The sequence below is a fragment of the Neoarius graeffei genome, chromosome 10 (assembly GCF_027579695.1).
Source record: "Neoarius graeffei isolate fNeoGra1 chromosome 10, fNeoGra1.pri, whole genome shotgun sequence".
Classification (NCBI taxonomy): Eukaryota; Metazoa; Chordata; class Actinopteri; order Siluriformes; family Ariidae; genus Neoarius; species Neoarius graeffei.
Window position 1 is genome coordinate 21,816,618 of NC_083578.1, and position 17,879 is coordinate 21,834,496.

Below are 17,879 nucleotides of genomic sequence, written 5' to 3' on the forward strand. Positions count from 1 at the left end.
ACCACCGTGCCGCCCATATTGCATGCTATCAAAGCAAATTAATGAAACCCACTAGAAGGGAATAGAATACATGTTTTTATTCCATCGAAAAAGTGTCCTGTATGTGTTATAATTAGTAATATTAACTGCAAAATACGAAACCCAAGTATATCAGGAGGCAATTCTCTAACTCTCATATTGCCATAGTTTTCAATTCGCCCATATATGACAACAGCGTAATGGAATTCCTGAAATTCTGTTATCATGGTTGGTTTCAGTGTGCCACCAAAAGATTTTCAGTGCAGGAGTTGCAATTTCTGGAGACGTCCCTGTACAGAGCAATTCCAGCGTTATGGACGTGACACTTGAACTCAAAATCGCAACAAATGACCCAGTGCATGTTTTATTGTCTCCCAGTATTTAAACAGGTGTTGCATATTTTAAGGCTGTACCATACTGGAGAAGTGATAGAACAAGAACAATTCCCATAGTACATCTAGGGCATGCCAGAAAACGCCAATAAAAGATGCGTTATGGATGTGACAGAAAAAGTATCACTTTTCTTGGGTGACTGTACATTTTTATCAAACTCTGTGAAATTGTAAACCTAATGTTGAAATGGAGATATCCATTTGATAGAGGGGTCCAAGGTGAATATTAAAAAAATCTTTGTTTAAAATATTTTGTATTTCATGCAGAGTTTCGGAAGGAAAAGTCAGCGTTATGGATGTGACGAAATTCCGTTACGGGTGTGACGCGTCTGAAATAGACATGGCGTATGTTTAGAAAATCAGCAATTTAACCACCATAACCCTTTGAAAAACTCTCTAAATATCAGCTAAAACTATCAAAGTTCTTAAATAATATTTAGGATGGCTATTGTTTTGCTGTTTTGTGGATTTTAGCATACATTTCTGTGGCTTGTGGCAATAATATAGAATTGTACATGATCAAAGTTGATTTTAGCTTGGGTTTTACATTATAAGAAAGAAAGACTGACAGTGACATATTAGGTTGGTTACAAATTGGTTCAACTTATTCACATCTGTAAAATACAGGCCTAGGTGAGATCTCTGGGAGTGGTTTTGATGTATTACATGTTGCTTTATTTTTGCATGGTGAGGTTGACATTTACATGGAATTGCCCTACAGGGCATTTATCCAGAGCAATGTACAGCAAGTACAAAAGTCAAGTACAAGGTGTGCTGAACAGCCACACAAGTTCTTGTGCCAACTGAACAAGTGCTAGAAGAACACAGTGTAATATTGTGTTAAACTACCAACAAATCAGCAAACAACCAAGGAAAACAAAACAACTATTAAAAAAAAATGAGCTGACAAAGTACAACTACAGTGGCGCTTGAAAGTTTGTGAACCCTTTAGAATTTTCTATATTTCCGCATAAATATGAACTAAAACATCAGATTTTCACACAAGTCCTGAAAGTAGATAAAGAGAACCCAATTAAACAAATGAGATAAAAATATTATACTTGGTCATTTATTTACTGAGGAAAATGATCCAATATTAGATATCTGTGAGTGGCAAAAGTATGTGAACCTCTAGGATTAGCAGTTAATTTGAAGGTGAAATTAGAGTCAGGCGTTTTCAATCAATGGGACGACAATCAGGTGTGAGTGGGCACCCGGTTTTATTTAAAGAACAGGGATCTATCAAAGTCTGATCTTCACAACACATATTTGTGGAAGTGTATCATGGCACAAACAAAGGAGATTTCTGAGGACCTCAGAAAAAGCGTTGTTGATGCTCATCAGGCTGGAAAAGGTTATGAAACCATCTCTAAAGAGTTTGGACTCCACCAATCCACAGTCAGACAGATTGTGTACAAATGGAGGAAATTCAAGACCATTGTTACCCTCCCCAGGAGTGGTCAACCAACAAAGATCACTTCAAGAGCAAGGCGTGTAATAGTCGGCGAGGTCATAAAGGACACCAGGGTAACTTCTAAGCAACTGAAGGCCTCTCTCACATTGGCTAATGTTAAATGTTCATGAGTCTACCATCAGGAGAACACTGAACAACAATGGTGTGCATGGCAGGGTTGCAAGGAGAAAGCCACTGCTCTCCAAAAAGAACACTGCAGCTCGTCTGCAGTTTGCTAAAGATCACATGGACAAGCCAGAAGGCTATTGGAAAACTGTTTTGTGGATGGATGAGACCAAAATGGAACTTTTTGGTTTAAATGAGAAGCGTTATATTTGGAGAAAGGAAAACACTGCATTCCAGCATAAGAACCTTATCCCATTTGTGAAACATGGTGGTGGTAGTATCATGGTTTGGGCCTGTTTTGCTGCATCTGGGCCAGGACGGCTTGCCATCATTGATGGAACAATGAATTCTGAATTATACCAGCGAATTCTAAAGGGAAATGTCAGGACATCTGTCCATGAACTGAGGCTACATCCACACGACAACAGCAACGAGATGTTATTTAAAAATATATCGCGTCCAAATGGGCAACGATCAGTAAAATATCAGGTCCATGTGGCAACGCAACGCTTGCTGAAAACGATGCAATACACATGCCACACCTCTAGGGGCGCAGTAAGATGGTCCCTTCGGAGACACCAGAACAATAGAAGAAGTAAGGACACATGCGCATAAACTATTATGCGCGAGACTTCATATTAGCCACAAAGTCAGGAAAATCTGTTCGTAAAATTACATTATAATGACCAAATACAATGAAAAGTACTTATAGGATTTGTTGACAACTCGCATTGAGTTCGTTACACTTCTACCCGGCGTGAAGCACTCACAGTCATGTGGTTGTGACATCATCGTAAACAAATCCGTTCTACTCATCCAGACGACTTCACAACGGCAACGTTGCCAGATCTTTCCACTCTGGAACCCGTTCTCAAAAAGATTGCGTTTTGGGCACCCAAAACGCCGGTGCCGTGTGGACGCCAGGCCTAAACGATAAGCAATTGTATCGGAGTCACCTGAATCCGTTGCCGTGTGGACAGGGCCTGAATCTCAAGAGAAGGTGGGTCACGCAGCAAGACAACGACCCTGAGCACACAAGTCGTTCTACCAAAGAATGGTTAAAGAAGAATAAAGTTAATGTTTTGGAATGGCCAAGTCAAAGTCCTGACCTTAATCCAATCGCAATGTTGTGGAAGGACCTGAAGCGAGCAGTTCATGTGAGGAAACCCACCAACATCCCAGAGTTGAAGCTGTTCTGTACGGAGGAATGGGCTAAAATTCCTCGAAGCCGGTGTGCAGGACTGATCAACAGTTACCGCAAACATTTAGTTGCAGTTACTGCTGCACAAGGGGGTCACACCAGATACTGAAAGCAAAGGTTCACATACTTTTGCCACTCACGGATATGTAATATTGGATTATTTTCCTCAATAAATAAATGGCCAAGTATAATATTTTGTCTCGTTTGTTTAACTGGGTTCTCTTTATCTACTTTTAGGATTTGTGTGAAAATCTGATGATGTTTTAGGTCATATTTATGCAGAAATATAGAAAATTCTAAAAAGGGTTCACAAACTTTCAAGCACCACTGTAAATGGACAAAGGTTAAACTCCAACAGCTATCTTCAGGCTAGATAGTACACACAACCTGGGTTGGTCAAGACTGTTCTGCAAAAGGAGCACAACAAATTTGCATAAGAGCGGGGAAAGGGGGATATTGCAATATGGATGTGAAATGAATATATACTGCTCTTACACTGAAATACCATACTCTGGATTAATGATAGGAATAAAATTCCATGTGCTAGATACACTACAGATAATTCACTGGCGTAAAGTATACCCCCGCAGCCCCCGCCAGGCAGGGGGGCCCGTCACCCGATGTGATTCATCTCATCTCATCTCATTATCTCTAGCCGCTTTATCCTGTTCTACAGGGTTGCAGGCAAGCTGGAGCCTATCCCAGCTGACTACGGGCGAAAGGCGGGGTACACCCTGGACAAGTCGCCAGGTCATCACAGGGCTGACACATAGACACAGACAACCATTCACACTCACATTCACACCTACGGTCAATTTAGAGTCACCAGTTAACCTAACCTGCACGTCTTTGGACTGTGGGGGAAACCGGAGCACCCGGAGGAAACCCACGCGGACACGGGGAGAACATGCAAACTCCACACAGAAAGGCCCTCGCCGGCCACGGGGCTCGAACCCGGACCTTCTTGCTGTGAGGCGACAGCGCTAGCCACTACACCACCGTACCGCCCCCAATGTGATTCAATGCACGAAAAAGTCCTATGAAACATGAAAATAATAAACACAACAATGAAGCGTACCAGAGAAAAAAGTGGTGCTCAAAAGCGGCAAATCAAAAATAAAAAAGAAGAATTTACATCCACACTGCCCAAAATTTCATCCGTTTTTGGGAGAGTTAGGCTTTATCCTCCAGTTCATGACAGGTAGGGCCGGGGGGGGGGGGGGGGGAGGGGGGGGGGACTAGTGCAGTTAAAACGAGGCTAATGAGTGAAAAAGTACCTGATTTAAAATGGGATTTGAATAAAAGTTACTTTTTATTATCTTTCTTCTCAATAATTCAATGTTTCTTTTTCTTGAATATTGTTCTCCATGACCACCAGCCATCATCCAACACATTGATCCAAGATAGGTTGGTTATGTAAAATAGTTTAAAAAAAAAAAAAAAACTGCACACAAGGTAGCGTAATTTTCTTTAACTTCCACCGGATTGTTTTATTATTGTGCTGCATTTCATTTTTACTCAGTAGGCCTTTTCAGGCCTGGTTCCATTGTAATTGAATAAGATACCTAGGTCAAAATTTACTTGAGTAAAATTAAAATTACTCATTTTTATATTACTCATAAAACTTCTCATAACAGTAACGTGAGTAAATGTTAGTTGCTTGCACCCCTGTGTTTGACAGATTTATTCTTTATGCAAACTTTTACTTAAACTTATGATGTATTTTATTTAACCATACTCTAGCTTTTAAAACAGTTTCATTTTTATTTTCCTAAACCTTATTGAACCTTATGTAATTATCATTATTAATGTTACTGTTATTGTTACTGCTTACTGAGCTGTAGGAACTGTGAGCTTTGTCACATCATACACCATTTTTATTGTTGGATTTATTTGTAATAAATGGATAGCCTACTCTGCTGGTGTACTGAATATGAATGAATTAACAAAACATCTAGGCCTATGGGCAGGGCCGTAACCAGGATTTTTCAAATACCGAGGTCAAACATTGCGATACATCTTCTCATCTCATCTCATTATCTCTAGCCGCTTTATCCTTCTACAGGGTCGCAAGCAAGCTGGAGCCTATCCCAGCTGACTACGGGCGAAAGGCGGGGTACACCCTGGACAAGTCGCCAGGTCATCACAGGGCTGACACATAGACACAGACAACCATTCACACTCACACTCACACCTACGCTCAATTTAGAGTCACCAGTTAACCTAACCTGCATGTCTTTGGACTGTGGGGGAAACCGGAGCACCCGGAGGAAACCCACGGGGAGAACATGCAAACTCCACACAGAAAGGCCCTCGCCGGCCCCGGGGCTCGAACCCAGGACCTTCTTGCTGTGAGGCGACAGCGCTAACCACTACACCACTGTGCCGCCCTTGCGATACATCTTATTTGCCAAAAAAAAAAATGTCCTAATATGGTGACTTTTCATACATTTTGGAAACGAGTCAAAATCACAAGCCCAACAAGATGAACATGTAGGTGAACATGTTTATTTTAACAATTTCAAAACTGCACGATCACAAAAGTATTTTGTGTGAGTGAGTGAGTGAGAGAGAATGAGTGAGTGAGAGTGACAACGCAATCTAGCCAAGCCTGAATAGACTTCAATTGCTTTTTAAAAAATACATGCCCTTTTCAATAGCAAAATACTAGACGGTTATTGGACAAAACCGACTAAAACGCTCCATTCGGAGACTGAGCCTCACTGGAGATGGGAGTCAATAAGAGGGGCGGGACAAGACTTCCCGAGAGGAGGCTCATCTCCAGCTGGTGATCGGAGGAGGAGCTGTGAACGCGGCTGGGCTGCTCATGATTGACAGAAAGCAGTCAGAGGTGGTACAACATGTTGTAAATAAAATGTGAACATAATAAGTTTGCTACCCGTTTTCATTTCCGTTCGAAAATCAAAAAATCAAAACAATAGTGTCTTGGGTTCACGTTAGCCTATAGTCTGGTAAGTTAGCAAAATAGCTCAAGTCTCGTCAGTAGCTACCCAATAACTTCATAAACAACAGGTCACGACTGTCCAGCCTTTTCTGATCTGAAACGCACCAAATCAAATCGAGAGAGAGAATAAAAGAGTTTGTGCCGCCTGGAAAACGAAAATCCTATCTAGCTAAGTGGCTTCGACTGTTGTTGCTTGAAATGCTAATTATAATTGCACTGTTAATGATCATAAGCATTCCGGCACATAACTGTCAGTGACTGGCAAAATTAACTCCCCTTCTTCCCTCTTTCTTTTTCTCTCACTTGCTGACTTTCCAGAGCTGAGTTTGGTTTGTTTTAGTGTAGTAGACTTCTTCATCTTATATCAATTTTCAGATTCCACGACTAATTGACAAACTGACTGGCTGCGGAGTCGGACCTTGATGAGAACACTTCTCAGCTCCAATGTCGGATATTTCAGCTTCGTTTAAAAATGATTATGTGGACTTTATTTTTAGACAAACAAATGAGAACAGGGGGATGCAAGCTGAATTTAGAATTTTCCACCGATCAAAGTCAGAACGATTTTCATCATATATTAATTTCACATTTCTGAGTGGGGGAAAAAAATGCCGAGGACATGACCTCGGTGTCCTCAATGGTAGTTAGGGCCCTGCCTATGGGTTAGGCAGTCCTATACGTGTTTAAATGGGCCTGGGCTGTCAGGGGCTGAGCCCTGCCACTTTTTTCACACTTTTCAGCAATCAAAAGAGAGATATACAGGGAGAGAGGGAGGAGGCCGTGGCAGGGTGGCCTTGGGGGGAGGGGCCCACACTTTTAGTAGCTGCAGGGGGGCCCCAAGTACTTGCGTTACGCCAGTGAGATAATTATTCCCTAAGGTGTCTTTAATGGAGAGATAGAAATGTTTATCTGTCCAACTGAGACACCTAGACTTCAAAATTAGTCGTATAATTACTCTGTGAAATACCTTACAAGTTGTTTACTTCCGCATAGCAACCAGTCACGGCTTTATATCATTTCCGGTGTACCATAAAAACATGCACGTTTACATACCTAGAGGTTATGAGCGCCAGATACCCCGACATTATTCTTGCAGAACAACGAAGCATTTTTATGCTCCCTAACACGTGGGTTCAATCCTACATGGCTTTCTATTTGCTATATATGTGCGCTATCTAGGCTGTAGGAGCCATTGTTTGTAAACTGAATGTAGCGCGGTTGTATAGGAATCCAGTGCTATTTGGAGTTCCGCCGTGAGTTGACGTGATGACGTAAGCGCTTACGTCTCCAAGCGGTGTAGTTACATACTGGCTGCCACTAGAGGCACTAAAAGGAAGTAGGAAATGGCCGATAGAAGAAGAAAGAAAGCACAACTTTATTCATCACACGCTTGTGAAATTCCTCTCTCAGACATGTCAACCTTTGGTCAATCAAACCTGTATAACCAACCTCCAAAATCCGTATTTCCCTTATAAAATCCGTATAAGATGCAAATTAAAAATAATTTACCTAAAATTTGAATGATAATTAACAATGATATATCCCAGTTACAACCCCGACTCCAAAAAAGTTGGGACAAAGTACAAATTGTAAATAAAAACGGAATGCAATAATTTACAAATCTCAAAAACTGATATTGTATTCATAATAGAACATAGACAACATATCAAATGTCGAAAGTGAGACGTTTTGAAAGCTCATGCCAAATATTGGCTCATTTGAAATTTCATGACAGCAACACATCTCAAAAAAGTTGGGACAGGGGCAATAAGAGGCTGGAAAAGTTAAAGGTACAAAAAAGGAACAGCTGGAGGACCAAATTGCAACTCATTAGGTCAATTGGCAATAGGTCATTAACATGACTGGGTATAAAAAGAGCATCTTGGAGTGGCAGCGGCTCTCAGAAGTAAAGATGGGAAGAGGATCACCAATCCCCCTAATTCTGTGCCGACAAATAGTGGAGCAATATCAGAAAGGAGTTCGACAGTGTAAAATTGCAAAGAGTTTGCACATATCATCATCTACAGTGCATAATATCATCAAAAGATTCAGAGAATCTGGAAGAATCTCTGTGCATAAGGGTCAAGGCCGGAAAACCATACTGGGTGCCCGTGATCTTCGGGCCCTTAGACGGCACTGCATCACATACAGGCATGCTTCTGTATTGGAAATCACAAAATGGGCTCAGGAATATTTCCAGAGAACATTATCTGTGAACACAATTCACCGTGCCATCCGCCGTTGCCAGCTAAAACTCTATAGTTCAAAGAAAAAGCCATATCTAAACACGATTCAGAAGCGCAAATGTCTTTTCTGGGCCAAGGCTCATTTAAAATGGACTGTGGCAAAGTGGAAAACTGTTCCGTGGTCAGACGAATCAAAATTTGAAGTTCTTTATGGAAATCAGGGATGCCGTGCCATTCAGACTAAAGAGGAGAAGGACGACCCAAGTTGTTATCAGTGCTCAGTTCAGAAGCCTGCATCTCTGATGGTATGGGGTTGCATTAGTGCGTGTGGCATGGGCAGCTTACACATCTGGAAAGACACCATCAATGCTGATTGGTATATCCAGGTTCTAGAGCAACATATGCTCCCATCCAGATGACGTCTCTTTCAGGGAAGACCTTGCATTTTCCAACATTACAATGCCAAACCACAAACTGCATTAATTACAGCATCATGGCTGCGTAGAAGAAGGGTCCAGGTACTGAACTGGCCAGCCTGCAGTCCAGATCTTTCACCCATAGAAAACATTTGGCGCACCATAAAACGGAAGATACGACAAAAAAGACCTAAGACAGTTGAGCAACTAGAATCCTACATTACTGTAGACAAGAATGGGTTAACATTCCTATCCCTAAACTTGAGCAACTTGTCTCCTCAGTCCCCAGACGTTTACAGACTGTTGTAAAGAGAAAAGGGGATGTCTCACAGTGGGAAACATGGCCTTGTCCCAACTTTTTTGAGATGTGTTGTTGTCATGAAATTTAAAATCACCTAATTTTTCTCTTTAAATGATACATTTTCTCAGTTTAAACATTTGATATGTCATCTATGTTCTATTCTGAATAAAATATGGAATTTTGAAACTTCCACATCATTGCATTCCGTTTTTATTTACAATTTGTACTTTGTCCCAACTTTTTTGGAATCGGGGTTGTACTTTTTATTCAATATTAATAACAATAAACCTTCAGAATGAATACAAAGCTCCAATGTTTGACAAAAACACAAAGTGTTATCAGCGTAGTTACGAAGGAAATACTTCGTTGTTTGGAGACAGGTTTCACCGAGCGGCTATTATGCACGAGACTTCATATTAGCCACAAAGTCAGGAAAATCTGTTCGTAAAATTACGTTATAATTTATAATGACCAAATACAATGAAAAGTATTTTTCCAGTCTCACCTGTGAAAGGTAATCCCATGTGATCTCGTTTGGACGGTAAACCTGTTGGTACAGTTAAACGCAGCACATGAATGAGGCATCTTTATTCTCGGCTACTGTCTAGACGCTATACCAGAGACGGTTGAAGAATCTCCACTTTGCCACATCCAATATGGCGGCGAGGATGACGTATGATTCTACGCAGAAGGTGGCGTCTATGTTTACATGTCTATGACTTCACGGTTGGCGGGATTCTCGCAATGCGGTGTGCGCATGATCAAAAGTGGAACGAAATCTCGCTACCACAAGATAACACGCAATTTCATAAGACTCTTTACTGGCTGTCTGTGGTGTACAGTAGGGGAGAGTGGGGAGGAGTGAGACGCTTTTTTTATTTTTGGACCCCTAGCCAAAATAAAAGGGCCGAAGTTAAAATGATCCTATGCAAATGAAAGGTATTCAGAGTAGTTGCAACACGAACCAAGTTGTACAACTAATCGTGCAACCATCAGTTCTACAGATGGGAGAAAAAGCCTGTTAATTTTATGGCTCACTCCTCCCGATCTAAGGGAGGTGTGAACCACCCCATGGGGAGGACTGGACCACTGGCTTGAAATCATGAACAAATGACATTTGTCATGAAATACAAACTTTTATCTGAACTGTAACAAATGAAACGTATTAAAAAAAAACAAATCAGACTGTAAAACTTGTAAAACAGTAAAGATATCAAAAAAATCTAAAATCTTAACATTTTTGTAGTTTGGTGCCATTCTTGCTTCCTCCAGGCCATTTTTTCTAGCATTGTCTACATAGCGTCTGAGGGTAGCACGTGGTATACCGGTTTGCTTTGCAACAGCACGGATACTTTCAGATCCTTCAAGAACACGTTTTGTAGCCCGTAACATGTCAGCAGCTGGCGTTGATCCAAACTTTTCCCTCTTTTTCTTGTACTGGAATGGCATGGTACCTTTTGGGAGTGACTGAAATGCAAGGAAATCCCATCACAATCAAATTAACAGTGTTTCAATTTTGGGTGATAGTTTAGAGAAAATTTGATCTTGATTAACAGGCAATATTGTTGCCCGGAGAGAAGAGATTTAACAATGGTAAGGGTTGGTAGGATTATTGGTAATCTGTGGATTATAGCCCCATACCTTAATTACATGTAAAAGTATTAGTACGGTAATGTATCACCATGACACAAGATTAGTTAAGGGAGGAGTGGGCCTAGGCTCACTCCTCCCATGCACTGTGTGGCTCACTCCTCCCAAAACGACCCGCCATTGCTTCTGATGTCGACCTACATTTGAACGGAAGGATGTGGCCCAGGTTATGTCATCACACAATGCCATAGTACAGGGCTTTTCAAAGTGTGGGGCGCGCCCCCCCTGGGGGGCGCCAGAGTTCTTCAGGGGGGGCGCAACGTGAGAGACAAAATGGATCGATTTTTAGTACCTAAAGCTAGTGAGAAGACAAAGTCTGGGCCAAGCAAAAAAAACAGAGCCTCCAGGATGTTGCGATTTGCAACTTCAGCGCAAATTCAACCAATCCCCGCGAATTCAGGGCGGTGTTGCAATTATATCCAATCACCGCAACTTTCCCACAAATTTGACCAATCATTGGCGTCGTCTTGAGGTGACGTCGACAAACTACCTTCCGCCTTACTTCCGTGTGTTCAAGAGAAGCAGCATGCGCGCAGTGTTGCCAGATTGGGAGGTTTCAAGTGCATTTTGGCAGGTTTTGAACATATTTTGGACTGGAAAACGTCAGCAGTATCTGGCAACACTGAAAGTGTGTTATGTTTACAGTGAAGGACTGTGTGCACTTTATTTTTTTTTTACTTAATACAAGAAATTAATGGATGCCAACATTTTTGCCAAAATGGTATTTTATTTTCCATTGTTTAGGCAGCTTCAGCATCATACTGTGAGATTCTGTTCAAATTGTTTTTTTTCTTCTATGAAGCCTGAGCCATTTATTTAATTAGTTTATAATTATTGTTTAATTTAGTCTTCAGGAGAGACTGACTGTACACAGTACTAGTATTAATAGTTTTTTTCTTATATGATAGCTGAGGCATTTATATTATATTTTAAGGTAACTTCATGTTGTGCTGTGAGGTTCTCTGCACTTTAACTTTTGAACCAACAGGTGCATTTGGATAAGTGAAGCCTATTTTTCTGCATTTTTGTAGTCCTGGTAATCTTTTATATTGGTAAAGTTGTTTATAGGACCATTTCTCAGTGCCTTTGTTTTTTTAATCAATAGTTTTTCAGTCATAACTTATCACTCAATTTTAATCACAGAAAGAGAAAATCACAACAATTTCTCGCAACTTTCACTTCCTCCCGCAATGTAATCGCAACAAAAACCTAAAAAACACTGCAACTTTCATCGAAATTTTTTGGAAAACCCCCTGCAACATCAGACATTTTAGCCCGCAACAATCACAAAAAAGGCCCGTGAAATCCTGGGGGGACTGAAAAAAGAAGGAAGTATGACCACGATTATTTAAAGTTTGGATTTTCATGGACTGGATCTGAAGATGCTCCACTGTAAGGGGGGGCGCGGTTGTTTATTTGCTCTCCGAGGGGGGGCTGACTCTCCCACACTTTGAAAACCCCTGCCATAGTACATGCCTAATAAACAACAACAACAATGTGATTGTTATCTTGGTTTATTAGACAATAGGATGAAAAAACATGTTAAGTGAAATATTTACTTACTACCTTGAATTTTAGACTTTTGTTCTCCTATTGTGAGCAGGGTGCCAGGCTTCCATCCACTGTGGGTTGAAGTCAGGGGAATTCCCTGGTGACTTCATATGACAAGTTAACTGGGATAAACCCTGGCTAAATTTAGAAAAATTTTAAGTGGTTCACTTCTCCCCATGGCTCACTCCTCCCCACTCTCCCCTACATTTGTAAATGTTATGCACTCTTATCATCGTGGGAATTGATTATAGCTCTAAATAAATATTGAAGTTTTTTTAAAGAATCCGTATAACTTTATTTATACGCCCGTATACTACGTTTATTGAATCAAATCCGTATAAAATACGGACATTCCGTATAGGTTGACATGTATGCTCTCTGCGTTTAACCCATCTGAAGCAGTGAACACACACATACCCAGACTGCAGCGGGCAGCCATGCTAACAGCGCCCGGGGAGCAGTTGGGAGTTAGGGGCCTCACTCAAGGGCACCTCAGCCCAAGGCCATACTTACCAACTTTTCAAAATTCTCATGGGGGAGAAAAGTGCGTGAACGACATTTTCAATTGGACGAGGGTATGATGTGCGGCTGAAACGATAAAAACAGTGGACCCCAATTAATTGCAAACCATTTGAAATTTATACAGTTAAAGAGTTTTTGAATTGTTGATATGGTTCTATCAATTACTATAGGTTATGGGATTCACATATCAGGCATGAGAGAGCTTAGAGTGGTGGTGTAGTGGTTAGCGCTGTTGCCTCACAGCAAGAAGGTCCGGGTTCGAGCCCCGTGGCCGGCAAGGGCCTTTCTGTGCGGAGTTTGCATGTTCTCCCCGTGTCCACGTGGGTTTCCTCCGGGTGCTCTGGTTTCCCCCACAGTCCAAAGACATGCAGGTTAGGTTAACTGGTGACTCTAAATTGACCGTAGGTGTGAATGTGAGTGTGACTGGTTGTCTGTGTCTATGTGTCGGCCCTGTGATGACCTGGCGACTTGTCCAGGGTGTACCCCGCCTTTCACCCGTAGTCAGCTGGGATAGGCTCCAGCTTGCCTGCAATCCTGTAGAACAGGATAAAGTGGCTAGAGATAATGAGGAGAGATTTCAAATTAAAATCACAAGCTGCAACACTGAACTTTAGTGTTTACTCCAGTTCACTTGCTTCCCAAGTTCCCATCCTCTTTTATAGGTTGTTAGCCAGAAAGACAACCGTTTGGAAAGGGACCATGTCTTTGCACAAGTGTGTTGTGATGGCTCTTGTTATGTCATTCCACCACGTGCTCTTTCTGTCATAAGGAGTACTCTTGGAAAAGGCTTGCGCAATGGAGGTCTGTTGTTGGGTCACGGGGGAAACTTTTTTCTTTCCTCCCGTGTTCGTAGACTGAGCCGGTGTTTGAGCCGAGCGCAGCCTCTGGCTCTCTGCATACTTGAGCACATGTTTTGATTTCAAATGGTGAAATAAATTGCTCGTGTTACCTTTGCTGGCAGTCACAGTTACTCCACACACTTTGCAGATGACATTTTTCTGCTCAACATCCGACTTTTTAAACCCGAACCACGCCCAAATCACGGATGTAGCACCGTTTTTTTTTTTACTAGCTCCTCCTTCTCCGCCGTTCCTGTGCTTGTGGCCATTTTCACACAGAGGCAGGTGCGATGACGTCATCGGCGGTATGACGGCAGAGCACAAATCTCTACCGTGGCCAAATTTATATCGTTTCTACCATCATACCGTGTATACCACACAGCCCTAGTTATAACCATGTTGTCTGTTGTCGCCCAAATGAGGATGGGTTCCCTTTTGAGTCTGGTTCCTCTCGAGGTTTCTTCCTCATGTCGTCTGAGGGAGTTTTTCCTTGCCACCGTCGCCACAGGCTTGCTCGTTGGGGATAGATTAGGGATAAAATTAGCTCCTGTTTAAAGTCATTCAAATTCTGTAAAGCAGGGGTGGCACGGTGGTGTAGTGGTTAGCACTGGCACCTCATGGCAAGAGGGCTCTGGGTTTGAACCCAGCGGCTGACAAGGGCATTTCTGTGTGGAGTCTGCATGTTGTCTGCGTCGGTTTCCTCTGACAGTCCAAAGATATGCAGGTTAAGTTAATTGGTGGCTCTAAATTGACCATGAATGGTTGTTTGTCTCTGTGTCAGCCCTGCGATGAGCTGGTGACTTGTCCAGGGTGTACCCTGCCTCTCGCCCATGGTCAGCTGGGCCAGGCTCCAACTTGCCCCGCACAGGATAAGTGGTTACAGATAAAACAAACGTTCTTATTGTTAAAAGCACTATAGAAGGGGTCACGTGATGGCGGTGAGCTGAGCAGACGCTTTTGCCAGAGCTCCGTGCCACTCGGTGCTAATTTTTTCATTATCCTAACAACAACCGGGCGCTATAAGCCATTTTTGTTATGAACATAACAGGCTATGTCCTTGGAAAACTTTTGGCCACAGTCTTTAAACAAGATGGGAAGAACCAGAGGAAATAAAGACAAAAAAGACGTCCCGTCCGAGCCCGGCAACGACACACAAGATGGCGACCAGGCCGAATTTGTAACCGCAGATGGGCTTGACCCTGCCCTTGCTAAAGCCCTGAGCATAATGACTTCCAACATTATTAAAGTTATTGATGAAAAACTTAGCCCTCTGGCCGAGACTATCCACAAGCATGGTATGGAGCTCCAGGCCACTAGCAAGCGGCTAGATGAAGCAGAGGCTAGGTTACTAGCAGTTGAAAACTCCGCCGCAGCACAAGAGCCGAGGATTGTGGAGCTGGAAAAGCAGGTTAGCGTCCTCATGGAGAGTTTGGACATGGCGGAAAACTGTAGGCGCCTAAACATTCGAGTCGTCGGCTTGGCGGAGGATACGGAGACTGGGCAGCCGGTGGAGTTTTTCGAGTCATGGCTACCCCGCATCCTAAAGATGACTACAAAGGCTAGCCGCATAAAGCTGGAGAGAGCCCACCGCACCCTCGAACCGAAACTGGACTCGAACAGGAGGCCCAGGTCGCTGCTGTTACGATTCCACGCATTCAGAGACAAACAGAGGGTCATGGAAGCGGTGCGTAGGGCGAGCCAGGACGGTGGCTTAATCTACAACGGATCCAGGGTCTCTTTCTACAGCGATTTTTCTTCGACAGTGATGAAGAAACGCAAGGCATACGATGCGGTGAAACAGCGGCTGCAAGAGCGAGGGATGCCATATGCTATGCTGTTCCCGGCTACTCTACAGGTGATACACGGAGGCTCCAAAAAGAGGTTTTCCACCCCAGAGGAGGTTCGCACTTTCATTGACTCTCTGCCTGGATGATAACTTTGCGGAGCACAGAGCTCCGTTTGTCTGGTTTGGGACACTTTTTCTGTAACAGACGTAGTTTTTCCACTCAGGCTGGTATGTCATGCTCCACGTTCTAGACGTCGCCTACTCTTGAACACTCTCTTAACATTTTGAACATATTGAACATTTCCTAACCGAGTGGCATGGCTGCTCGTAACGTGAATATTTTGTTTCCACCTTATTTCGTTCACTCCCATAGGGAGGACTTTTTTCGTTTTTTTGGCACGCTATTCATCATATGCAGTCAGTTCGCTCACGGTGAGTTTGAAAGGTGCTTGTATGGTGAACAGTCCCTGTTTATTTGGGGAAAGACCCTCAGTTTGTTTTTCTCTGTTGTACATTTGTTATGCATGTTTAGTGTAGTTCAGACATGACTTATGTATAAGATTTATGTGGGGTATCAGTGTGGCTTTTTCCATTCCTGTTAAATGTAACTGTCCTACGGTATGTATCTGATAATGTGGGTCATGGGACGCATATACAGGATGCGTGTAGGTGTAAACGGCTCTGACTTTTTTATCCTGTCCTTATGGCAAATAGTATCTTGTGACCATGCCCGATTTATATAATTAAGGCCTGAGCACCGTTCAGTGCGAAGACCCTATTGTTTTTCGAAGCATTATTATTATTATTATTTTTATGTCGCGTTTGGCCTATTTTGAGGCATTTCCCATGTACGAAAACTCATCAAATTTGATACACACATCAGTCATTGTAACCGCTTCTCAGCCACAGACATTTGGCCCCGGGCATGGCCCAGGGACTTCATAGCGCCCCCTAATTGAAACAAAACTCTTTAGAACTTATGGCTAGAATCTTACTCAGAACCCTTAGATCAGTACAAAAATGACATGAATCATGATAGTTGTCCTAGCAACACACACACACACACACACACAATAATAGTAACCTGCCATCATTGTGCATTTTGTTGCAGACATATGAAAACTGCATGTACACACACACACGCACACTGCAGACACAGGAAAGCTAAGATGACTTAAGATTACAGCGTGAGATAGAGATAAGGAGGAAACACATGTATAGTTTTATACATATATAAATGTACATTTTCACACCACAGAAACACACACACACTTACAGTCTTTGTCTGTCTATCTCTCATCCGTCAAGCAGTCATGGCATTTGCAACATGCACATCACCTTTGAACATTTGATGAAGATATGAAATGTGACTGTTTTGTTGGGTGGTGGAATGTCCTGGGTTGCGGAACCACATGTGCGAGGGCCCGTCAAGGCCGCTAGCGGCTTTAATATTAAGATCTGTTTTTGGAACATCCGTGGCCTCCAAAAACCTGCCAAGAGGACGGCAGTATTATCATTTTTGAATAAGGAAGATGTTTCTATTGCGTTCCTCCAGGAGACTCACCTGGAGGACAAGGATAATGCTAAATTGCAAAGGAGTTGGGTGGGGCAGGTCTTTGCTACTTCATATTCTTCTTTCAGTAAGGGCGTAGCCATTTTGATTAGTAAAAAGCTGGCATTTAGGTCTCTTGATTGTGTTAAAGACAGCCAGGGCTGATATATAATTATTAAAGGAATACTCGCAGGAAAAGAAGTAACATTTATGAATCTATATTGTCCCCCAGCCTATTCCCCTGATTTTCTCTCCAAGGCTTTTGCAGTTTTTATGGATCGGGCCGGGGCGGCACGGTGGTGTAGTGGTTAGCGCTGTCGCCTCACAGCAAGAAGGTCCTGGGTTCGAGCCCCGGGGCCGGCGAGGGCCTTTCTGTGCGGAGTTTGCATGTTCTCCCCGTGTCCGCGTGGGTTTCCTCCGGGTGCTCCGGTTTCCCCCACAGTCCAAAGACATGCAGGTTAGGTTAACTGGTGACTCTAAATTGACCGTAGGTGTGAATGTGAGTGTGAATGGTTGTCTGTGTCTATGTGTCAGCCCTGTGATGACCTGGCGACTTGTCCAGGGTGTACCCCGCCTTTCGCCCATAGTCAGCTGGGATAGGCTCCAGCTTGCCTGCGACCCTGTAGAAGGATAAAGCGGCTAGAGATAATGAGATGTGATGTGATGGATCGGGCCTCAGGGGAGTCTTTTGTGGGGGAAGATTTCAATTGTCACCTTAATCCCTCTCTTGACAAACTTTCATTTGACATTTCTCCCCCCTCTAAACAAGTGAGGGTGCTCACTAATATATGTCACGATATTGAATATTCTGATGTGTGGAGGCAGCTTCACCTTACTGATTCAGAGTTCACTTTTTTTCGGCCCCACATAAAAGCTATACCAGAATTGATTACATTTTCATCCCCTCCTCAAAAATGTCTC

The 17,879-nt window shown here is 42.8% G+C and overlaps 1 protein-coding gene across 3 annotated transcripts in view; it reads right to left on the reverse strand.

The window, feature by feature from the left end:
• Nucleotides 1-17,879, reverse strand: part of acot7 (acyl-CoA thioesterase 7) — a 305,552-nt gene that overhangs the window by 276,318 nt on the left and 11,355 nt on the right. Inside the window, exon 1 of one of the 3 annotated variants that reach the window (XM_060931524.1) lies at nucleotides 7,209-7,369. The exons of the other annotated variants lie outside the window; for them this stretch is intronic. Coding sequence (XP_060787507.1) covers nucleotides 7,209-7,264 — 56 coding nt within the window. The 5' untranslated portion in view covers nucleotides 7,265-7,369. Of the gene's footprint in view, nucleotides 1-7,208; nucleotides 7,370-17,879 lie in introns of those variants that run through there. 3 annotated transcript variants of the gene reach the window in all.